At 45.2% G+C, this 25539-nt stretch overlaps 1 protein-coding gene across 5 annotated transcripts in view; it reads left to right on the top strand.

The window, feature by feature from the left end:
* Positions 1 to 25539, top strand: part of SFMBT2 (Scm like with four mbt domains 2) — a 173586-nt gene that overhangs the window by 22442 nt on the left and 125605 nt on the right. For all 5 annotated transcript variants that reach the window (XM_043882854.1, XM_043882852.1, XM_043882851.1 and 2 more), the window contains exon 4: positions 2725 to 2965. In XM_043882854.1, the coding sequence (XP_043738789.1) occupies positions 2725 to 2965 (241 nt within the window). The remainder of the gene's footprint in view (positions 1 to 2724; positions 2966 to 25539) is intronic.

The following is a 25539-nucleotide window of genomic DNA, read 5'->3' as shown; positions in this document are numbered from 1 at the left end:
CAAATAGTATGCCAAGCAGAGGGCAAGTCCTAGGAAATAAAAAAAATTAAGTTTTTATCCAGTATTTGCTTAGATAGGAGATTTTGGTGATACATCATTAGCAAGGAAAAAAATAACTTTCTAGGACCCAAGTTCCTGGGTTTTACTCATAGCTTTATTGGAAATGAAAATTTAATAGTGAGAGACATTCCCCCCCCCCACCCTTCCCATACTGGGCTTCCAAGGCAGAGATTTAGCCGTCATAAGCAAATTGGGGAACTGTCTCTATCTGGTCCTCCCTCTGGCTCTTTTGTTGAATTAGGAAAACACTTTCTTTATTTTAATGCAACATTTTATTCTTTTTGGAGGTGGCGTGTTCTTTTGAAAAGGCGTTTAAGACCTTATTAAACTTGCATGACCTCGTTAAACGTGGATTGCATTCCTGATTCCTTTTTAACACTGACACTTAGATTGTTATAATTACTGGTTTATTATGAATGGGATTGTGGCCATTTTGTGAAACCAGCACTTTCAATATTAAACATAACAAATATTAAAACATAACAAAATATTAAAATACAAAATTTTAAAACATAACAAATATTAAGACATAACAAATATTAAAACATAACAAAACTAAAACTCGCCTGGCATACCAAGTGGTTTCTGTTTTGCAAAAGCTGTTGTAACATGAGCCTTTTATGGTGCCAGGAGGACGTGGTAGATTTCTCCAGGCACTTTAGGAATGAGGTAGGACTTCCCTGGAAGCTCAGTGGTAAAGAAACTGCCTGCCAGTGCAGAAGATGCGGGTTCTATCCCTGGGTTGGGAAGATCCCCTGGAGAAGGAAATGGCAACCCGTTCCAGGATTCTTGCTGAGGAATCCCTTGGACAGAAGAGCCTGGTGGGCTCCAGTCCATGGGATCACCAAGAGTCAGACATGACTTAGCAACTAAATAACAATTGATCGACAACTTTTTCCTTCCTTTCTGTACCGGGAAGTCACCAGTATCTCTCTGCATGAAGTCAGTGCTGTTCCCTTTCACCCAGTCTGTTCCTCTCCCTCCCTTTCAGTCATGGTATAGTGTCCTGTACTGCAGAGGACCCATGGGTGAACAGCTTATGATCCCATCATCTCTTTGTGCAGCAGATATTCAGGGACATCGGATGTGCTAGCTCTAGAATATTGTAGCTTGCAAGGCTGGAAAGCTTTCTTCTGTGGGGAGGGCTGGCAAATAGTCATAGACGCGCGTGTGTGTGCTGACTTGCTTCAGTTGTGTTCAACTTGGTGCGACCTAATGGACTGCAGCCTGCCAGGCCCTTCTGTCCATGGGATTCTCCAGGCAAGAATACGGGAGTGGGCTGCCATCTAGAGGATCTTCCTGACCCAGGGATCGAACCCTTTGTCTCTTAAGTCTCCTGCATTGGCAGGTGGGTTCTTTACCACTAGCATCACCTGGAAAGCCCATTCATAGATGATAACCCTTAATTTAAAAAAAAGAGAAAATCCATTTTCTGGGGCTGCACTGTTCCCATAGTAGCCACATGCCATCTAGCACTTGGAAAGTGTGTTGTCCAAGTTGAGATTGAAAGTGAGCAGGACCTTCCTGGGGACAGACACCCATGTCCCTACCTCCAAAGCTTTAGTCTCCTAAGGTCTTCTCTGAGTTTCAAAGAGCAGATTTAATCAGAGAAGTAAGAAAAATGCAGGAACAAGGGATAGCTGTCAAGCAAGACAAAATAATAATTGTTCAGTTGCCAAGTCATGTCTGACTCTTGCGACCTCATGGACTGGAGCCTGCCAGACTCCTCTGTCCACGGGATTTCCATCTAGGAATCCTGGAGTGGGTAGCCATTTCCTCCTCCAGAGGATCTTCCCAACCCAAGGATCCAACCCGTGTTGTCTGCATCTGCAAGTAGATTCTTTACCACTGAGCCACTAGGGGAACCCCAAATATTAATGGTTTAGCCATAAAACAAAGTTAGGGACCCTTAATTCCTCCTTATGGGCTACAGATAATATCCTGAGCATGATCCTGGAGTAGTTTTGTGGATACCAAAACCCCCACCAGCTAGAAGAGGTTAACTGCATGGCAATCAGCAGCATGTAGACCCCAGACACGAAGGAACCAGAAAGTTGACGATTGAGTTTTTCAACACATAACCCTGTTACCTCACCACCCACCAGTCAGAGAATTGTGCACTAGCAGATTTCACACCTTGTGACCCACACCCCTAACGTTGCCTTTAAAAACCCAGGGAGTTTGGGTCTCTTGAGCATGAGCTGCCCATTCTCCTTGCTTGGCCCTGTAGTAAACGCTGTACTTTGCTTCACCACAGCCCAGCCTGTCGATCGACTTTACTGCACTTCTTATTAACAGACCCAAGTTCTGTTTAGTAACAGGATGTACCGTTAAGTGCACACCAGATTTCAGAGGCTCCTTGGAAAATTAGAATGTAAACTTTCTCATTACTATTTTTTATGTTGATTACATCTTGAAACGATGCTACTTGGGATCCTTTGGGTTGAATAAAATACATTATTGAAGTTAATTTCATCTGTTTTATCTGTTTTTCAAGTGGCTACTAGGAAATTTAATGACCCACCAGTGGCTCACATTATATTTCTCTTAGACTGTGATGATCTCAGGAAACAAATATTAAAATTGTTACATTCTTAATCGTTCTTGTTCTGGATGTTATGTGTCTAGTGTGTGATGGATTTCTTGTGTTTTGGGTTCTTTAAGGTTGAGATCAGCATTCAGAGCAACTTCCAGCCGGGGATGAAGCTGGAGGTGGCCAACAAGAAGAACCCGGACACGTACTGGGTGGCCACGGTCATCACCACCTGCGGGCAGCTGCTGCTGCTGCGTTACTGTGGTTACGGGGAGGACCGCCGGGCTGACTTCTGGTGTGACGTGGTGATCGCAGACCTGCACCCCGTGGGGTGGTGCACGCAGAACAACAAGACCCTCATGCCCCCGGACGGTGAGCGTGGGCTGGCCCAGCTCTGGGGCATCACTTGTGATGCTCAGAGAGGAACCTTGTAGCAATTTGATAACTATGATTTCCTAGGAAGGTCCACCGTTTTCACGATCTCTTCTTGAGTGGCCTCAGCCTGAGGGTGCTGGAGTAAGGGGGAACTGGGTGCATTTTCAAGAGTTGGAGCTGAACCTGATGGCTGAACCCACCATGGCCTTTTACAGCGTTTGAGCTTAATCAATCCTTGTGTGGGTCTTTGGTGGTAGGAAAAGGAAGGCCGAAGTGATGCTGGCAGTAGAGGTCTTGTTCTCTATTTCCTGCTGATGGGTTATCTTGCCTTGTTTCTGGGTAAATCCTGCCTTTTTGCTGTCCTTGCTTATCTCAAGACTTACTCTTAAATTTTGACACTTTTAAAACACTCGGAGAAGATGTAAGTGGGTTTCTTCACTTTATAATACATCCTCTAGTGGGTCATTTTAGAGAGAAGTTCCAGGGTACAGAATTTTAATACTCTTAAGAGCTGATGGGTTCATTTAGTTAAAAAAAAAAAAAAAATCCATGCTGTAGCTGTAGAAAAGAGGGCAGAGTTGATGAATCAATTCTTCTTTCTCACTTGGGTGAAAAATGTGGCAGCTGCCCTAGTTTCAGAAACACCATCAAATTTGTATCCTCTTGACTTTGTGCTCTTAGGCAAGACCCAGACACACTTAAAGTGACAAATTGCAAGTGAAAAATGGGGAAACCCCGTGAGAAAGAGACACCATTAATGTGACTGAAAGATCTGAAGTCTGTTCAGACCATCCCAAGTGATGCTAATTGGAGAATTTCTTTATTGCTCGTTTTAGAGAACTTTTAACAAAATTGAGTAGGTGATCGATACACGGCTTGGAAATCTTACGTACAGAGAACAAAGTCAGGAAGTCGCAGGTTCACGGGGCAAGAGGTTTTATTGATTGCTGTAGTGCAGGATAACCACTGCTTTGTAGCCAGAGATTGCAGCTCATTCCAGAGGGAATCGTGGAATGTGTTTTTGCACAAGGATTCTTGGTGGTGTGGTTTTCTGTCTTGCAGAGCTCGTTACACGGTATATCCCACAGCTGTACCTGGTCTATCTTTGTCATGGTTAAACTTGAAAGGCGTCCCAGACTATTTAACACGAGTGAAAGTGCTCCATGACACCTCATGTATTTGTCTGAGATGCTGTGTGGTGATAGAGAGAGATTTTCTTACTGATCCCAGGAATCATGGGGTGGAAGAAAGCAGGAACATGGCAGGTGGAGCCAGAGATGGGGGTTCTTGTCTGCCATTTCCTGTAGGGACCTGGGTGAGACCTCTCCATATTCTCATCTTTGAAATGAGAGGTGATAGTGTATAATCTCTAAAGAGCTTCGCAGCATGACCTGCCTTGGTTTGTGATCCTTGGGAAGGAGAGGAAGAGGCCACCAGTTTTCCTATTGGGTGCATGAAGAGTGGAGTTTGCTTTGGGATTAGAATCAGTGGAATTCCAGCCCGGGAGTCTGTGCAAAAGCACAGAAGTCAGGTTTCTTTGTGACTGTTGGGGCCAGTGATGTTTCTGTGGATCAGGAAGCAAACTCGGTGGGGAAATCATGATGAGCGTTTGAGTCCTTTGTTGCCTGTCATGGATAGAGTTTCACTCGATACAGAATTGTAGACTGCTTCCTCTTTGGAACCCCGAGATCTGGGAGCACTCAGTTTCTGAGAGACTAGTCAGAACTTGGATGTCAGTTTCAACATACCGTTGGATCAAGCAAGAGGACGGGAGTTTTGGGTGATTTTATTAAAGGGGAAGGGAGAGGACTGCCTTCTCTGGTCACATGTCGGGTGCAGGGCCCCAGTCTTTCAGGTCATTTTGGGATTCTTCAAGTAGCTTTCTGTCTTCTAAAGTCACTGCCCTGATAAAGGGTCATTTTTAAAATTTTAGATAATCTTTTACCGAGCATGTGGCATCTTTTGCAGTCCTGTACGTTCCTGCCTTGCTCTTTTTTTTTGTTTGTTTGTTTTAAGTGTATTTATTTATTTAATTTGGCTGCCTTGGGTCTTAGTTGTGGCATGCGACATCTTTGTTGAGTCATATGGGCACTTCATCAAGGTGCACAGACTCTCTAGTTGTGACGTGTGGGCTTAGTAGGTGGAAATCTTGCCTACAGAGAACCAAGTACATCCCACAACCATACCTGGTTGATCATGCAGGCTTAGTTGCTCCATGGCATTTGGGATCTTAGTTCCCTGACCAGGGATTGAGCCAGAGTCCCCTGCACTGCAAGGCAGATTCTGGACCACTGGTCTGCCAGGGAAGTCCCTGCCTTGTCCTTTTAAGTGAAATTAATCTTTGAATCAGTGCAGGCCGTCATCACTCTGTTGATGTCAGGAGGAAGGAAACAGCATGGCCGCAGCTCCATGGCATTTGTTAAGAGAGTTCCTTTAATAAAGACACGTTCAGAGAGACTTGGATTTAGTGACCCGCTGGCCATTCCAAGAGCAGTGTTCCTGCTCCAGAGCTAATCGCCACTAATCTTTCATATTAAAAGTATTAAAGAGCACAGTACATTAAAGCCTTACTAAGTGCAGTGGAGGATGATAGCTCTTAATACCGGAGCAAAATGTAAAGCATTTCAGCTTGCTGAATCAATACAGCTCGATTTATTCATAAGCACGTTCACGCTTGCAAAGGGCAGCTGCCAAATAATTATTGTTTATGGTGATAATGTAAGGAAATCGTTTAGCCCAATGACTGTTTCACTGTTATTTGTTCAGAAGTAGCAACATTGCCTCTTAACGTCTGGGCTTGGGGAGCTTTGGCATCCCGGCAGGTATCCACAGAATCCCGGAAAGGAGTGCTCCTGTGAGAGCGCAGGTAAACACGTGCGAGAATGCCCATCCAAATAAGCCTGCCCTCCCAGCCCCTGGCTTACACATTGAGAGGTGTTATATTTATGTGCACTTTCTACTGTTGCAGGGAAAGTATTGGAATCCTGGTGCCTTAGGGTTCATGCCACTAATTTTTATTTTCCCCATTATTAAAATTTCCATAATTTGAATTGCAAACTCTGCAGTCTTGCCAGAATGACTCTCTTTGCCATTCGAGGTTGAATCAAAATGACTGGAGTTAGTTAATAGGTAACTTATTTGAATACAGGGATGTTTATTCATGAAGTGTTGGGAGAAAGTGTGACTGTGCCCTTCTGTTAGGTTGTGGGACTGGATCCTGCCTGGTTGTGAAGCTGGTGCTGGACTATTTGGGGGAATTATTGTTTTTGCTATAGTTGATTGTGAAATAAGAGATGTGACCATTGGTACACAAGACCCTAACGTGAGCGGGTGACAGAACTTACCAGTCTGTAACCCTTCTTTAACTGTGGACTCAAACAAGAGTTTGTGTTACATGAGACAATCAGCATTTAAAATTTCTAGTTTTTTAAAAAAATTTAATGACATTTTAGTAATACTAGCAAAACCTAAACAATCACATTGTTTTCATTGGCTGTCTAATATTGTAACTGGAATTTGATTTGTACACTAATAAGAAAATTAAATATATATACTATAAACTCAAAGAGAAAAGGTAAATCTAAGTGGACTCTTGGAGTTGACTAAATGTTAGATGGTTTAATGTGAAAAATTCAAGAAAATTATTATTAGGAAAAGTGGTGTATTTGGCTTTTTGAGATTTTTAAGAAGAGGATAGAAAACTTCTGTCCAGACTGTTTTCCATTTTGTCATTTTTGGAGGCAAATAAACGAAGAGATCTGTTCTGGAGCTTCCTTGCCAAATGGTAATTGTGAGATTATGTAAAGTTATGTAAATTGTATCAGATGCTATTTGGGTTTTCCTGCACCATGGGAAAATTGTAAGCACAGAGCGGGACTATGAGATTTTCCTTTTTGGTGTTAGTCATAAATGTGTTTATTTTCTTTTGCTTCCTAACCCTGCAGCATATGCACTTTAAATCAGGCCAGTGTTTAATTCTGTGTGGAAGTGAGGGTGAGGTAGTCCTGTGAGTTTCCTTGCCCTGTTGTCTGGTCCCTCTTCTGCATGGTTAATGCTGTCGGAGTCCCAGGCCCACCCGTCAGCTCTCTTCCTTGTTCCCTGCTGCCCGTCCAGGGATCTTGACCTCTGGGGCTCCCCGCTGGGCTGTGCTCCCTCGTGGGGGCTCTCAGCTCTCACTGGGCCCTGTTCCTGCTGTGGGCAGACCCTTGACTACCGTGACCCTAACATAGGGCCTGTAAGGGAAGCCTCCACTCACCTTCAAACAGGGTCGTCCCCCTTGGCACAGCCCTGGGACTGCTGTTCCCCCCAGCCCTGACACTGACTAGTGAACCTCCCTGCTCTCTGACCCTGAGCCAGGAGCCCTCAGTGTCCTCTGTCCAGGAGCCCTCAGTGTCCTCTGTCCAGGGGCCCTCAGTGTCCTCTGTCCAGGAGCCCTCAGTGTAATCTGGCCAGGGGCTCTCAGTGTAATCTGTCCAGGGGCCCTCAGTGTCCTCTGTCCGGGAGCCCTCAGTGTAATCTGTCCAGGGTCCCTCAGTGTCCTCTGTCCAGGAGCCCTCAGTGTCCTCTGTCCAGGAGCCCTCAGTGTAATCTGGCCAGGGGCCCTCAGTGTCCTCTGTCCAGGGGCCCTCAGTGTAATCTGTCCGGGGGCCCTCAGTGTCCTCTGTTCGGGAGCCCTCAGTGTCCTCTGTCCGGGAACCCTCAGTGTAATCTGTCCAGGAGCCCTCAGTGTCCTCTGTCTGGGAGCCCTCAGTGTCCTCTGTCCAGGAGCCCTCAGCGTCCTCTCTCCGGGAGCCCTCAGTGTCCTCTGTCTGGGAGCCCTCAGTGTCCTCTCTCTGGGAGCCCTCAGTGTCCTCTGTCCAGGGGCCCTCAGTGTCCTCTGTCCAGGAACCCTCAGTGTAATCTGTCCAGGAGCCCTCAGTGTCCTCTGTCCGGGAGCCCTCAGTGTCCTCTGTCCAGGAGCCCTCAGTGTCCTCTCTCTGGGAGCCCTCAGTGTCCTCTGTCCAGGAGCCCTCAGTGTCCTCTGTCCAGGGGCCCTCAGTGTCCTCTGTCCAGGAACCCTCAGTGTAATCTGTCCAGGAGCCCTCAGTGTAATCTGTCCAGGAGCCTTCAGTGTAATCTGTCCAGGAACCCTCAGTGTAATCTGTCCAGGAACCCTCAGTGTAATCTGTCCAGGAACCCTCAGTGTAATCTGTCCAGGAACCCTCAGTGTAATGTGTCCAGGAGCTCTCAGTGTAATCTGTCCAGGGGCCCTCAGTGTCCTCTGTCTGGTGTCGTCTGTCTAGGACACCTCAGCGCCATCTTTCCGGTCTCCATCATGCTTCTACCTCCTTCTAGCCTTTTGGAGAGGTGCGCTTCACTTTCTCTTCTTCGTCTGAGGTCCTGAACAAGCCTCTTGACCTCACACTGCTTCTTATGAAGTCTGTCATCATGGCTCCACATTCCTGGGCCTTGCCGACCTTCCAGGGTTGTGCCCTCCTTCCATGACCGTGCCTCTGTTCCAGGGTCATGCCTCCAGTTTGCATCCTTCTGTTTGGTCCCTGGGACAGTATGCCTTGTTTGACTCCAGCTCTCAGCGAGTGACTGATGTATGCATGGATTGTGTCCTGAGCCTAGAACCTTGTGAAAGCTGGGCAAATACAGCTTGTATGCAAAATCCTGGGGGCTTAGGCAGTGGGGTTTCAAAGTAAGAGTTTGGTGGTATGTTGATCAGGGTTTTCCAGAGAATCTGATCGAATAGAAGTGAAGTGTGCACACATGCACATACACACACCCCGCCCAACCCACCCAGACTTATTTTAACACATTGGCTTCACACTGCTGTGGAGGTTTGGCAAGTCCACAGCCTGATAAGGGAGGCCAGCAGGCTGCAGACCCAGGGCAGGGTTGCCATTGTAGTCCCGTGGCCGTTGGCTGGAGAGACAGGAAGACCTGGGGTTGCTGAGGAAGTCCAGAGCTTCCTGCTGGAGATTCCCTCTTTCCGGGAGAGGTTCACCCTTCACACAGATTCTTCTCTGAAGACACAGCAGTTTAAAATTTTTATTTTTGCACGTTTGTTTTCTGATGAAAATACTATAATTGTATAGATTTCACATAAATGAAAGAAAGTAGAAGTCACTCAGTCGTGTCCAGCTCTTTGCAACCCCATGGACTATACGGTCCATGGAATTCTCCAGCCTGGAGAGCCAGAATACTTGAGTGGGTAGCCTTTCCCTTCTCCAGGGGATCTTCCCAACCCAGGTCTCCTGCATTGCAGGCAGATTCTTTACCAGATGAGCCACAGGGAAGCCCTCACATAAGTATATTTGTATGATTTAATTTCAGATGATTTCTGTGAATAGTAGACAAATTATGTGTCTGGAGCTTTCTCTCTTATTTTTTTTAACTAGACATGATTTTGCTGAACTGAAGGCAGAAACAAATTTTATGGACTCTCTTTCTCTCTCTCTCTCTCTCTATATATACACACACACACACACACACACACACACACACACACATACATGCACACATATACACACACATAAAAAACAGTTTACTGGTTTATTTTATTACTCATCCAAACATTGCTAGCCCATCAGCACAACACCCAGACAAGTGATTATAATTAAATTTAGTAATCTTTGGCATTTTGCCAGCTTGAAGTCATATATAAACCACAGATTTTTACATCCTTTTTGATTCTGTCCACTGAAGATGTATTTGTCAGTGTAGGCAGATAGAACGTAATTCACAGTCAGTTTGCTTTGATTAATAAGTTAAAAATATTTCCACGGGGAAATGGTCCGTGTCTGTGGACCTGAACGTGCGCTCTTGCCCTGGGCCCCAGACCTGTTAGCAGCAGACTTGGCCTCTGGTTTCCAGTGGTGTCTCCCAGATCCTTTGTGCACCGGCACCTTTCCAAGTGTTGCTCTGCATGAGTCGACTTGGGGAATCAGATTCCATCTGCTGGAGTGTCACCATCGGTGTTCCTCCCTGCCTCCCCCACCTCAGCCATCCTTTATCCACTTTGGAAAAGGATGGGTCCCTAGGGTGCATCGCTTTGTGACACTAAACACAGACTCTCTGTTTTCAGTGATTCCTCCTTTTCTCAAGGCCTCACCCTGACCCTCCACCCTTAACAGTAGCATATAACAATTTCCTTTTTATGCTTAATCATCAGATATTTGTAATGTTATAAATTGTATTTTGCTCAGGACTAAGAACAATTGCAGCGGCCTAAGCCAAAAGGAAATTCTTATTCTGTGGTCAGAGAAATCTTTACAAGTTTAATTATGTTTTACAGTTATTGTCACATATGAATTTTTGTGGTTGTTGCAGAGAAGTAGAGACGGAGGAACCATGAAAGACTTTGCGGGGGGCGGGTCTTTCTTGGTGGTCCGGTGGCTGAGACTCCATGCTGCCAGTGCAGGGGGCCCCAGTTCGATCCTTGGTCAGGAAACCAGACCTCACATGCCACAACTAAGAGCTCAAATGCCACAGCTAAAATTCTGCACGCTGCAACTAAGACCCGGCACAGACTTTGGGAAGGTGGCTCAGACGGTAAACAATCTGCCTGCAATGCCAGAGGCCTGGGTTCAATCCCTGGGTTAGGAATATCCCCTGGAGGAGGGCATGGTAACCCAGTCCAGTGTTCTTGCCTGGAGAATCCCATGGACAGAGGAGCCTGGCGGGCTACAGCCCATGGGGTCACAAAGAGTCTGACATGACTGAGCGACTAAGCACGTGTTAGGGTAAGAGTCTGTGGATCTGTGACTTCAAGGAGAGAAAGGAACGCTACACAGATTGACCAGTAAGGAGCTTACTTATGTCTGTTTGAAAATGTATGATGGGAGAGATCAGATTATTCCATTGAATATATTTTATGGGAGCGATAGAGCAGTTTTATTCAAAATGTCATGTCAGTAGTACGTAGGAAATGACATTCTTTGCAACTGTTGAAACCAGTGAAAAATTTTAGAATGCCAAAATTGAGAACACTTGAAGCGGAGCCATCAGATCTTCAAAAGTAGAACCTCGGAGGTTTCCGTTCGTCCTGAGTAGTTGTGCCTGGGGCCTTGTGGTTCTCTGAATGTTTTGAACTCCCCTCACCCTCCTACCTCCGCCCCCTTGTATCCATCCTGGGACAGATGAGATAAGATGGGATGAGATCCGACGGCCCTCGAACCACCTCCGACCCCTCTCTCTCCCTGACTCTCCTCTGCTCTCCCATCTTGTCCACTCATGACAGTTTTTCTCATAATTTAGGTGATTAGAAGACCTTAGGGCTTCGAAAGTGCTTTCTTTTATGGGTTTATATGTAAGTCATTGAATTTCTTTGGTCGTGGTAAAGGACAAGTCTCGAAGCTCTTCCCTGATGGGGAAAGGACCTGGCAGAGGAAGGCCTTGGGTTGATGGGCAAGAACCCTGTCATGGGTGCCAGCAGCCACTGTGGTCTACAGAGGATGCTACTGTCCTAGAATGGAACGATTTTTATATCCATCTATGAAAGGTTATTTATTGAGGTTCTACTATATGCCTGATCTTTTTCTTTTTTGGTTTGCATATACAGTACAGTTAATATTAAGCATTTCGTATGAAGCATGTTTGTAAAGCAGTCAGCTTTTTGGCGGACGGCATGGACTCATCATGATGAACTTAGTTTTGGAAAGGATGTTTCATGCAGAGCTGATGTAATGATTTGTCAGTCCTTTCTGCTTTGGCCTTTCATTCCTGAGGCCCTCACTCGTCTGGCTCAGAGGTATCAGAAGGCAATTTGAAATTCAGGTCTCTGGAAACACGGGTTATCATCCCCCTCCTTGTTTGGGTGGGAGCTTTTCTGAGAGCCACTTCTTTTCCAGTTTTAAAATGTGTCTTTTTTTGTTATAAGCGTGTAACGAATTGCTTACTATTCATATCTGTTTGGTTGCTCTGATTCTTGTTGCTCTCTGGTTCTTCCTTGCTGCACAGGCTCCCTCTGGTTTTGGAGAGTGGGGGCCACTCCCCAGTTGTGGTGTGAGGGGCTCTCGTTGCGGTGGCTTCTCTTGTTGTGGACCACACGCTCTCGGGCTCTAGAGCACAGGCTCAGTAGTTGTGATGCATGGGCTTAGTTGCCCCTCAGCGGGTAGAATCTTCCGAATCAGGGATTGGACCTGTGTTCCCTGCATTGGCAGGTGGATTCTTACCCACCGGACCACCAGGGAACTTCTGCGCTAGGCATTTTTAAAGGGTGGCTAGCCTGCAGTGGAAATTGACGAGAGCTGGACATCGATCTGCTTGGTAATGGGACTGTGACCCTTGACTTCTGGGATGATCTACTGATGGCTAAATGGAGGGGTTCCTCTGGACGGGATTCTGCTGGTGTTTCAGTAAAATAAGTTGCTGTTTCTGTGGCTGACTTCTGTGCAGTAAGAGTGCTCCGTAGGCCTGAATGGAGGCGTGGAGACTGTGTATTGGCCTGGTGAGTGGCTCAGCTATGCCACTTGCTGAAAGTAGGACCCTTGGAAAAAGGTCACTTAACATCTTGGCATCACACTCCCCGTATCTTTAAAATGGCTAATTAATACCTGACCTTGGTGATGGTGTCAGCAGCAGCTTGCATGGCAGATGCAAAACCTCTCTGTAACTGTGAAGTCAGAAGGGCACTTAGCATCACGTTTTTTTTTTCTTCTATTTTAAATGAAAGAAGCCCTGATGGTCCACCCTAAATAGGCAGGGACAGGGAGCTATCGGAGGGAGGATATGTCTGTATCCAACATGAAGAATCTGGAGAAACAGCTCTAAAGGTGCAGACGCCCCTCACTTAGCTGGAAGCCCCCTGCCCACCTGTGCTCAGACCCAGGACACTGAGAAGGAATGGCCTTTTCCTCCCTGTGATCTCGGAGAATGTTGGTCATAGTTCTTTTCAGACCATTATCTTTGCCTATGTTGTAGTTGTTTATGGGTCTGTGATGGCACCCACTTGATGACAAAAGTAAGAGTTTGTGAACATTGTGTAACTCAGAAATGCATCTCTTGGATCCTGATATTACCGCCTAACTAAGTGTGTGAACTTGGGCTGGGTACCTCCTTTCTAAACTTTGTGAGCTTCAGTGTGCTCATTTGGAACTTGGGCATCATGATAGCTGTCTTACAGGATCATGTCATGTATCAAAGGGGCTTTGTATGACCGCGTCAGAGCCATGATGAGAATGTGGGAGGAGGTGGAAAAATGCTGGTTTTTCCTTCCTTCATCCTTCTAGTTAAGGATGGTATCTTCTCTGTCTTTTAAAATTATTTATTTATTGTCGTAAGGCAGTTTATTGTTTTCGAGCAGTTTTAGGTTCATAGCCAGAGGAAAAGAAGGTAGAGAGATTTCCCATCTCCTGTCTGACCACCTCCACCGTATCCCACCATCAACATCCCCACCAGATGGTACTTTTGTTACAACTGATGAACCTGCACTGGCACGTCATCGTCACCCAGAGCTCGCAGTTGACATTAGGGGTCACTCTTGCTATTGTAGGACTTCCCTGGTGGCTCAGATGGTAAAGAATCCACCTACAATGCAGGAGAACCAGGTTCAACCCCTGGGTCGGGAAGATAGCTTGGAGAAAAGAATGGCAACCCAGTCCAGTATTCTTGCCTGGAGAATCCCATGGACAGAGGAGCCTGGTGGGCTACAGTCCATGGGCTTGCAGAGAGTCGGACATGTCTGAGTGACCAACACTTCTTCAACACTTCTTGGTGCTGTGGGTTTGGACAAAAGTATAATGATGTGTGTCCTCTATGATGGTGTTGTCCAGAGCAGTTCCATGGCCCTAAAAATCTTCTGTGCTTCACCTTTGCATCCCTCCCCACCCCAGCCTTCGGCAGACACTGATCTGTCTCCTGTCTCCATAGCTTTGCATTTTCCGTGCTGTCATGGAGTGGAATCACACAGCCTCTTGTTTTTAGGCCTCACACAGACTTAAAGCTCTGTCCTTGCTATGTGGGTAAAGAGCAAAGCCTCTGAGCTTTCACGATGACGACAGCAGGGGCTGATTGTAGGAGCAGACACACGTTGTTTTTTGAAGAGGCTTTAAATACAGTCACGCTCACGCACTCCAGTCACACTGCTTGGTCTTGACGACTTTGTGTGTCAGTTTTCTGGTGGTGAGAGGCGGGGAGGAGAGCTGTGAGTCACACAACCTCGTATCACGGATAAGTGACTGACAGCCCATCTGCATGGGAGGAGAGAGAAACATGGGGAAACGTGGATGCCAACCCAAGGGCAGTGTCATGCCGTGGACTGTTGAGCAAATAGCCCGGTCGTAGGTCTGGAGGATCTGGGGTTATTGCACAGTGCCTTGCGTGCATGTTCAGTCATGGCTGACTCTTTGCGACCCCATGGACTGTAGCCCACCAGGCTCCTCTGTCCATGGAATTTTGCAGTAAAGAATACTGGAGTGGGTTCCCCTTTCCTATTCCAGGGGATCTTCCCGGCCCAGGGGTCGAACCCTCGTCTCCTGTGCCTCCTGTGTTGGCAGGCAGATTCTTTACCGCTGCACCACCTGGGAAGCCCATTACACAGCGAGCTGTCAGCTCGCAGAATAATTGATCTTTGTGAGGCTCACTCCTCAAAGAGGCTTTACATTTATTTCATATATGTTAAGTAGGGGGCCACCGAAAAGGCCAAGCTGAGAGGGATATGGTGAGGAGAAACAGATCGTAAGTAGTTACTGCTCTTTGACAGACAAGTGCTCCATGAGTTGGATATGTTATTATTACTTCCACAGAGCTCTTCTTCCATACCCAGGTTTAGAGTAGGGTTGTCATTCTGGCTCCTTAAATGTGGTGAATCCCTAAGCAACACAGCCTGGGGGCATTGTCCTGCCAGATGCTATTGATTTTTGTGTTTTATGCCTCACACAGACCTAAATCACATGCTATTGATTTTTGTGTTTGGAGATGTCCTGAGTTGTGTTGGTCAGCCCGAGGGATGGGCATGGAACCTGGACTGGGGAGACCTGCTGGGCTGAGAATCAGGCTAACCTGGAGCACGGCTGGTGGGTCCACAGTTAAGGCAAAGATGTGACCATTCAGCTCTCGGTTGAGATTGATTTTCTAAGATGACACAGGCAGATTCTCTCTGGTGGATGGTGCATCCATATGAGAGGTCCAGGTGACATACTCCAAGCCTGAGAACAAAGCCTGACCCTGATCCATGGGTTGGGCTCCTTGGAAGAAAGATCTAGAACCTATAGCAGTGTTAGGCACTGGACTGGGAAGCTTACCAGATAGGGTCAGGGCATGACCTGACCTCATAAATGGGGTAGCAGAGGGGGGAAGAAGGAGCTAAAATGGGGCCCTACAGTACTTCCTGGGGCCCTGAACAGATTCCTAGGATAAAGTGAGCTTGGCAGGGCCACGTGTATGCACCCTGGGAGTGAAAAATGGATAGGGAGATTCATAAATACCATAGGTTCCTGAGACCTCAGAGTCAGAGGGAACACTCTGATCTGAGAGGTGGAGAATGGGGGAGTGAGCCCCCCAGACAAGGATCTTGAGTGTCTTGTCATTATTTCTTATCAGCTGACAGAGCTATTAAGCATATCTGGTTAACACAAATGAAAAAAAAATAACATATTTATACAGCGGTGACAAACACCCTCCAAAAGCCCATCGTGGATTGTACAAACAAGTTATAGCCATGAAAATAATCTGTAATTATTTTTTCGACTAGACAGTATGTCAACTCATTAGCATCCGTTCAGCTTATTTCTCAGAAAATTATGTGTTGTGTGTTTTTTGAGTCTGTCATAAAGCAAAATAATCACACCAACTTCCCTCATCACCTTCAATCATAAGCAAAACAAAACTGTTTGAAAGTCTCCAAAGAAAATAACAGTTATTTAAAACTTACTTTCGGGTTCAAATGTTTTCTTGCCCTGTAAAGGTCATGGGATGATGTATATGCCTTGTCTGTTATGTGGCGCAATAGTTAATCACAGCTTTGTTTTGTGAAATCTGTAAAGCAACCCTGTCTTCAGATTCTTTGTTTGTACATCCAATGTGTAATTTTTTATCGCATCAAAATTAATTTTCCGTCCCTAATGTACATGGAGCTTTAGAGCTGTAAGTTCTGCTGATGGTTCTTTCAGTAAAGTGTATGTATTTATGTGTCTTTTCTTGGGTGGATTTCTTCGAAGCATTTCTGCAGGCAGGATGTTCACATAAATAACCAAGCAGCAAATAAATGTCAATTAAAAATTCTATTAACGTAACTGGCAGGAGTCCTTTAACAAATATTTAAGTACACTATATTTAGATTAAATTTAATTCAGGGGGAGATGCTTGCCTGCTTAACTTCCCAAAGTAGCTCATCTTTCTCCTATAGCAGAAGAATATTTTATTTTACATTTCAGAAGTAAAGGTCTAAACTGCATACATCTGAACTGTTTTATTGTCGTTGTTTAGTTCCTAAGTCGTGTCCGATTCTTTGTGACCCCATGGACTGTAACCTGCCAGGCTCCTCTGTCCATGGGATTCTCCAGGTAGGAATACTGGAGTGGGTTGCCATTTCCTTCTCCAGGGGATCTTCCCCAACGAGGGATCAAACTGCATTGGCAGGTGCATTCTTCGCTGCTGCACCACGGGGGAAGCCCCCATATATCTGAATGTTGCATGTTAAAGTGTTACGAGGATTTTAAAGTGGTTTTTAGAAGCAAAGAAATTTGGGCATTTTCAAGTTATCAACTCACCTTCATGGTTACCTTTCTTCTTTCTTCCTGGACCCTCTATTTTTTATTTTCAAAATTTCTCTTTCCTGAGGGTTTTTTGTTTGTTTGCTTCCAGCTCATCTGAGGGCCTTGATCACATGGTTTATGTATTAGGGTACAACCTCGGCTGCTGTGATGTCAAGACTCTGAAATACTGAGCCTCACATAGACGGTTACTGCTCTTTACTTCAACAGGCCAGGGTGGGCAGTTTGGGATGGTGGTGCCTCTTTTCCATTGGATGTGTCATCCCTGGGTTCTCTCCAGGTTGTTATAGAATGCTGACTAGAGTTCCCTGTGCTACGCAGTAGGTCCCTGTTGGTTATTTATCAAGTTCCCACGACAAAGATTTGGAAAACGCCCACTGGTGCAGAGCAAACTGGAGAGAAAATAATCTGAAAAAGAATGAATATATGTATGTGTGTAGCTGATCACTTTGCTGTGCACTTGAAACTAACCCAACTATGCCCCAATAAAATGTATGAAAAATTAGCCCTTGCAATCACAAAGAGGGAAGGGAGCATTCAGAGCTTTTGGCTCACCTCCCATCAGCCAGAGCTTAGCACTTGGCTGTACATAGGTCGTTGTAAGGGATGATGGGGAGTGTCCCCAGGTAGCCACAGTTTGGTTCAGCTTTGTAGCCAAAACTCTCAGGTAGAGGCTTCCCCTAAGAAAAAACTGTTTATTTATTTGGCCGCATGCAGGATCCAGTGAAGTCGTTCAGTCGTGTCTGACTCTTTGCGGCCCCATGGACTGTAGCCTACCAGGCCCCTCTGTCCATGGGATTTTCCAGGCAAGAATACTGGAGTGGGTTGCCATTTCCTTCTCCAGGAGATCTTCCCAACCCAGGGATTGAACCCGGGTCTCCCGCATTGTAGGCAGACGCTTTACCGTTTGAGCCACCGGGGAAGTCTAGCTGCCTGACAAAGGGTGGAACCTGAGCCCCCTGCATTGGGAGCTCAGAGTGTTAGCCACTGGACCACCAGGGAAGTCCCGAGGCTTCTTTACCTAGAAGAATCAAGGGGAGAAAGAGGTCTGGGGACACAGCAGTGTCTGCCATAATTCATGCAGCTCACAGAATTTTTTTTAGGATGACTATTTTAGCCTTACCGAACATGTCAGGGAGATGTCCAAATGCTGCAAAGATAGAACCAGACAACTTTTTTCTTCCTTTGGGACTCAAAATGCGTTTTCTGTAGTTGATACAGTACCTTTCAATTTCTAACTGGCAGTATCTACTGTTCATTTAATAGGACTTGTGCTTTCCCTGGTATTAACTTTTAAGGAGATTAATGGCCCACGATATCATTGCCTTTCTAATAGTTAGGCTCATCAGCCACACTTTTCACTGTGCTTTTAAACTGCAGTCCATCTGGAACAGTCTTTAAAATCATTTACTGCTTTGGCTGGGTTCCTGTTTGTGTACTAAAACATAATATCTTGGGCCTAGATTAATTTTCTCATTTTTAGATTCTGTTTTTTAAGCTAGAGTTTATTAGTCAATATGAATGAATGAATGAATGTTAGTTATTAGTCAGTATGAATGAATGAATGAATGTTAGTCACTCAGTCATCGCTGGCTCTTTGTGACCCCATTGACTGTAGCCCACCAGGCTCCTCTGTCCATGGGGTTTTCCAAGCAAGAATACTAGAGTGGGTTGCCATTCCCTTCTCCAGGGGATCTTCCCGACCCAGGAATTGAACCCAGGTCTCGTGCATTGCAGGCAGATTCTTTACTTTCTGAGTCACCAGGGAAGCCCTGTCACTTAACATAGTCACAATATTTTAGAGACAAATGATTCTAAAACACTTTTGAAAAAAATTAGCAGTGTCTTACATCCTGCAAAATGCTTTCTCAGGGTGTTTTCAGCTGTTTAAGATAAGTACTCAGTATAAGAAAGACCCTCCACCATGACATAGCATCAACAATTTATTTATTTTTTTAAAGAATTTTTTTCTGATCTGAATCATTTTTAAAATCTTCATTGAATTTATTGCATATTGTTTCTGTTTTATGTTTTGGTTTTTTGGCTGTGAGACATGTGGTACTTAGCTCCCTGTCCAGGGATTGAACTGACAACTCCTGCATTGGAAGGTATAGTCTTAATCACTGTACCACTAGGGAAGCCACAGCATCGTACAATTTTAGAATACCGAAGTCAGGAAGATCCTACAAGTGTCTAGAAAGAAAAAGAAAAACAGATTATATACAGACTGTTGATTTAAATATTTTGAATCAGTTACTTTGCACAAAGATAAAAAGGGGAGGTTGTCAGGTGTGTATGTTCTTTGGTATGTGTAGTCAAATGTTAGACTCAAAGTGGACTTTTGTCTTGAATTAAGTATCGATGAGGAAATTTGGGAGGTGAAGACCACAGAGGTCAAGTGTTCAGGGCCTTACTTTTGCCTTAAACATGGTAGGAATTTATAGTGCTTTTATTATGTTATTTATTTATTCATTTTTCTTTTTAATTTTTTTTTATGGAAGGATGATTGCTTTACAGAATTTTGCTGTTGTCTGTCAAACCTCAACATGAATCAGCCATAGGTATACATCTATCCCCTCCCTTTTGAAGCTCCCTCCCATCTCCTGCCCCATCCCACCCCTCTAGGTTGGTACAGAGCCCCTGTTTGAGTTTCCCGAGCCATCCATCAAATTCCTGTTGGCTGTCTATTTTACATATGGTAATGTAAGTTTCCGTGTTACTCTTTCCCTACATCTCACCCTCTCCTCCCCTCTCCCCATGTCCATAAGTCTGTTCTCTATGTCTCTTTCTCCATTGCTGCCCAGTAAATAAATTCTTCAGAACCATTTTTCTAGATTCTGTATATGTGTGTTAGAATCACCTCATCAGAACTGACTCAAATGCATTCCTTTTTATGGCCGAGTAATATTACATTTGGTATACGTACCACAACTTCCTTATCCATTCATCTGTCGATGGACATCTAGGTTGCTTCCATGTTCTAGCTATTGTAAATGGTGCTGCAGTGAACAGTGGGATACATGTGTCTTTTTCAGTTTTGCTATCCTCAGGGTATATGCCTAGGAGTGGGATTGCTGGGTCATATGGTGGTTTTATTCCTAGTTTTTTAAGGAATCTCCATACCGTCTTCCATAGTAGCTGTATTAGTTTACACTCCCACCAACAGTGGTGAAAATTTGCAAATTTTCTTCCTTTGGTTGACCTGGAAGAAGCACTGGGTTTGCATGAAGGAGGTCTGCGTTGAACTGTTGGGGTGCACGTGGCTGTGTGCCATTGCTTGTCTGTGCATTTTCAAACTCCTCATCAGATGAACACTTGTCCGTCGTGGAGGTAATAAGAGCATCTTAGCTCTGATCCTGGAGTGAGCTGAGGTGGTGGTGAGCCCTGGGGATGAACTTCCACATCCCAAAGTCAAATAACTAGGTGCTTGTATTGGCATTACTATTTGTAAAATAATTTTATTTTTATTTTTCTCTGTGCTGGGCTTTTGTTGCTGAGAAGGCTTTTCTCTAGTTGCGGCGAGCAGGGGCTATTCTCCAGTTGTGCGTGGGCTTTTCGTTGCTGTAGCTCCAGTTGGGGAGCACGGGCTCTAGGACTCTCGGCTTCCATACTTGCGGCATCTGGGCTCAGGACTTGCGGCTCCCTGGCCCTAGAGCACAGACTCAGTGGCTGTGAACAGGCTTCGTTGCTTCGAGTCTTGTGGGGTATTCTCCGAGCAGGGACTGAACCCGCGTCTCCTGCTTTGGTAGGCTGATTCTTTACCCCTGAGCCATCCGGGAAGCCCTGGAGTTACTGTTTCTAATGGATTGTTAAAGAGGAAGTTTTCAGAGTGTAAAGCATGAAGCTGCCCTGTGGTATGGAGAAGTTATCTCTGCAGAAAAGACGAGCTTATTCTATCGTGGAGGCTTTGAAAGTGGCGTGTGGTCCTATGTGGGGCTCCCACTCACCTGTACCTGTTTCCCCTTCTTATGTTAACCGTTGTTAAAGAATCCTTGAGGTTCTGTCCCAGTGACGTTGCTCGGAGGATTCTTGTTGGTAGTTGTCACTGATGGTTGGAAGTGGAGCTGTCAGGAACCTGCTCTGCCTTCACCTGTGACTGCTGAGGAAAGGTGGTCACCTGCAGGACCTGACAAAGGTCACTGTCTGTGTTCATCTGAGTGACAGGAGCCCCGGACACCAGCCCATCTGCAGCCGGCCTTTCTGGGTCAGTGATCAGCATCGGCACGACAAGACCCCACTGGGAAAGGGGGCAGAAACCCAGACGTCACGGATGGGGGCAGCCTGCAAACAGAGACTTCTCAGAGGTTTATTCTTGGCCGTCAACAGCCACAGAGCTTGTTGCCTTTGTAGGAGGCGGAGATTTATTCAGTGTTTCCCTGCCCACAGATGATGCAGATCCTGCAGTAGGCAATTCCTGAACCCACTTCCCTTCCTAGAAAATCTGTTATGTGATGACTTTAAAGGACTTGGGCTAATTTGTAGGACATGGGAGAGTGATAATCAACTTAACAACTTGAAATTAGAGTTGCTTTGTAAAAAATTAAAAATTTTAGTTTTTATTGGAGTATAGTTAATTTACAATGTGTTGTAGTATTAGTGTACAGAAGTGTGATTCAGTTATATACATACATATGTGCATTATTTTTCAGATTCTTTTCCCATATAGGTTATTATAGAATATTGAGTAGAGTTCCATGTGCTATATAGGAGGTCCTTGTTGATTATCTATTTTACGTATAGTGATATATGTATGTTAATCCCAAACTCTTAATTTATCTGGTGTTCCCCCCAGCCTTTTAGAGCTCTAGAGAGAATCCTGTTCTTCCTGCCTATCAAATAAAATTTTGGTTGGAAGAAATTTTATCCGAAACTCAAATCATGGTTGTCTTCAACTAGGAGAAACTAAGGGTCTTACAACTGAAGAGCATCTCCATTTCTTAATTTTTCCCTAAAGAGAACCAACAAAGGATGACACGCTTTGTCATGAAGTTAATTTGAGCATGAAGCAAAAAGTCAGTTTGGTCTTTACATAAAATTTAAAATTAGGCAAATGTCCCTAAGCCTGAACAGTATATGTGAGACGTGAGTATCCTCTTGAATTCTTGTTGAGGGGCAAGATAACAAGTGAGGAATGGGGAACAGAGCAATGTGCAGAGAGTGGTTGGCTGGAGAATGAGGAACAGAGCAGAAAGTTAGGTGTTAACATCTGAAAAATAAGCAGTTCTGGTGAGGTGCACGCGAACCTTGATCAAAAATAACGGCAAAGTAATTCTTAGGGGAGAAATGTCATCTTTGTGAGACGAATGCCTTTTCCCAACTGGTAGGTTTCTTCACTGGTTAGCCCTGGGCAGGATAAGCCAGGTTTTTAAAAGGTTAATGAATTAATTAGTATTATATTGATTGCTGTTAGCTCTTGTCATTGCTGGACTGTGGGAGACAGTGGGAGAAATTACGTTGATGTAGGACTACGTGTGTGTCCTGGATGTGGAAACCTGAAAGTATTGAAAAGTATTAGCGGAAAATCCTTGAGCCCAGTACAGTGAAATGGGGTTGACTGTGGTTTTACACATGTGAGATGAGGAATCCTTATGTTTGAGAGGTCCAGACTGGCAAGGATTTGTATTCTATTTACATTTTTTCCCCTGCGAGGCATGTGGGATCTTAGTTCCCCAGGGATTGAAATCCTCTTGCATTGGAAGGGTGAGTCTTAACCACCGGACTGCCAGGGACATTCCAGGGATTTGTATTCTAGAGCGCCGTTTTAAGACGGACCCTGGAATGAGCTGAGGACACCAGTGATTGTGACCCTAGGTGTCAAAGACTGAAAGCTGCCTTCTTGGTCCTGGGCATTCTCAGGATTGGTGGGTGCCTGGAACCCAAGATGAGGCCGTAAGGGCCCCTGACGGCCTTGAAGGTTCTTGAAGGACCTTCAAATAGAAGAAAACGAAGTCCTGGTGAAGGTGCCTTGTCTCGTGAAGGGCAGCAGCTCACTTTTCATACCTTTGGCCTAACAGCAGCAGTTTTGAATGATACCAATTACTTAAGTAGGATCCTTGGTTCACATCACTTGCATGTTTACAAGCTTTCCTAAAAACTGTCATTTCAAGGAGAAATGGAGACACCCCATCTCTAAATCAAGGTGCGTGCCCAGTCCATGGTCATAAGTCATGGTGCATGTGTCAATGAAAAGAAATGAACTGTTCTATCTTCCACGGGGTTCAGTCTAATTGGACAGAGAAAGTACCCTGCACATCGATACTGTAAACAGTTGTATTTAAGATCCTGTTGTCTGTGTCGGGTCCTTGAATTTTTCTCTTCTGACTTCCTCTGTCTCCATTTCTTTTTTTCTCCATCTGCTTTCTCCTGGATGCTCAATTTTCTGTCCATTGTTGTGCTAAAATTACACTTTTGGGCACCAGCAACTCTTAACGGCCAAACTTAGTGGTCTTTTTCTGTGAAGCTTGTCATAAGTGGATTGCATTAACATTGTTCTTCCCTCATTTTCCCAAATGTCCTTTAAAAAATGTTTTTTGTTTCCCTGGTAATTTTCTCTCGATAGTATTTTTGCATCCAATTTCCAGGTTTTCTGTCTAATGGCACCACATTTAAATTTGCTGATGTCACAGAGGATAAAATAAAACATCATCCAACTCTTTGTGACCCTGTGGACTGTAGCCCACCAGGCTCCTCTGTCCATGGTGATTCTGCAGGCAGGGATACTGCAGTGGGTTGCCATGCCATCCTCCAGGGGATCTTCCCAATTGAGGATCAAACTCAGGTCTCCCCCATTGCAGGCGGATTCTTTACCATCTGAGCCACCATGGAAGCCCCAGAATAAAACATCACGTTCCCCTAAAGTACTTTGGCTGGGGCGGGGTTCCGGCTGTGCCGTTCTGACCCCCGAGTGTTTATCCTTCCTTCCTTGGCCAGGCTGGTCATGGCTTGTGTTCCACTCCATTTTACGATCTGTAAAACTTGTCATGAGGCAAGAGTTGCTGTTGTGTTCAGAGAGAGTTATAGCTACTTCTCGTGCTCCTGATCAGTCACTCAATTGTGGCTGACACTTTGCAGCCTGTGGACTGTAGCCCGCCAGGCTTCTTTGTCCATGGGATTTCCCAGGCGAGAATGCTGGAGTGGGTTGCCATTTCCTACTCCAGGGGCCTTCCCAACCCAGGGATCCAACCCGAGCCCCTGCATTGGCAGGCAGTTTCTTTACTACGGCGCCACCTGGGAATCCCTAGCTAATTCTACTGTGAAAAAATTGGCGAGAAGAAAAGTGAACCATAATTCTGCAGGAAAACAGTCTTTTATGACTCCTTGAGCATATTTTACACTGTTTTATTTCAAGGCAGTTTTTCATTTACAAATGATTAAGGATTTTAGAAACTGTTGGAACAGAGTGAGTTCAGATGGATTGAATTATTACATCTTCAATTTTTATGTGTGTCTTGTTTGATATTCTACACTAGCAGGTGAAATACTCATTAAAGAAGTGTTTGTCCTCTCATTGAGGGTTTTTATTTCCTTTTTAGTGACTGAGAATGTATTGCAGAAGTTTCGGTTATGCCTTGTTCCATAAGGCATTATAGTCCCAAATGTTTTAGGTAGAAATTTGTGTTGTTTAGTTGCAAAGTCGTGTCTGATTCTTTGCAACTCCATGGACTATACACAGTCCATGGAATTCTCCAGGCCAGAATACTGGAGTAGGTAGCATTTTCCTTCTCCAGGGGATCTTCCCAACCCAGGGATCGAACCCAAGTCTCCTGCATTGCAGGTGGATTCTTTACCAGCTGAGTCACAAGGGAAGCCCAAGAATACTGGAGTGGGTAGCCTATCCCTTCGCCAGGGGATCTTCCCAATCCAGGAATCGAACCGGGGTCTCCTGCATTGCAGGCGGATTCTTTACCAACTGAGCTGCCAGGGAAGCTCAAGGCGAAGGTGAAGACCATTCAATTCAGGAGCCTCATTGGATACGTACGTTTAAAGGTTGTTTATTGACATTATTGTAATACAGTATTTACCCAGTTTTCCTTTGCACATGGATCATGGAAATTCTTTTCTTACTGAAAAATATCGTGTTTATAGATGCGCGCTTAGACAGCATGTCAATATGTGCTATAGAGTGATGGAAGGAACAGGATAAGGCTTAGCACTGGGGCAGGGTATTAGCCAGAGCTCACAACACAATTTTTATTTCTGTATGGTAGCTTAGTTTGTAATGAAGGCTGGATAGACTGGGGTATTCCTGTCAGAATATGAGCACAAGCGAAGTCCCAGAGGAGGATCCACCCAGGTCTTCAAGGAAAAAGCAAAACCCAGAAAACCCTGGACTGTGCCCAGATTTGGTGAGGGAGGGACTGAAGTTTTTTGCTCCATGTGAGGCTTGCTGTACTGCGGTTGGGCTGGGACGATGTCGTGAAAATGATGTTGGCGTTCTGACAGTCACCTGTCACCCAGTGCTCTTTGTTGGAAGGAGGCAGGTGGCGAAAAAGGCATCAGAAGTCATTGTTCCCGAGTTCTTGCAGCAAAAAAGGTGTTTCAGTCAGAAAGTGGTTTAGTGGCAGGGACACAGATTTAAAACGCACATCTGACTTGGAAAGGGGCTGGTGAAGGAAGAGAGGGATGGGGGAGGGGAGGAGAAGGGGAGGAGAGGTACTTAGCCAATCTGGCTTGGCTTGATGGAGCGTGTCTTGATTAGGTAATTATGGTGATTATCAATTAACAGCTTGTACTTATAGGGGACACACCTCCTGGGGTGACCTGTGCTCACTCACAGGACTAGATGGGGGGAAGGGCTGTGTCCATAAGGCTACTGGATACCAAGGTGCCCAGCTTCCTCCTGGCATTTGGGACAGGGGGTGGATGTTTGAC

The sequence above is a fragment of the Cervus elaphus genome, chromosome 23 (genome assembly GCF_910594005.1).
Source record: "Cervus elaphus chromosome 23, mCerEla1.1, whole genome shotgun sequence".
NCBI lineage: Eukaryota > Metazoa > Chordata > Mammalia > Artiodactyla > Cervidae > Cervus > Cervus elaphus.
Note: the sequence above shows the minus strand (reverse complement) of the source record. Positions and strands in the feature narration are given on the sequence as shown.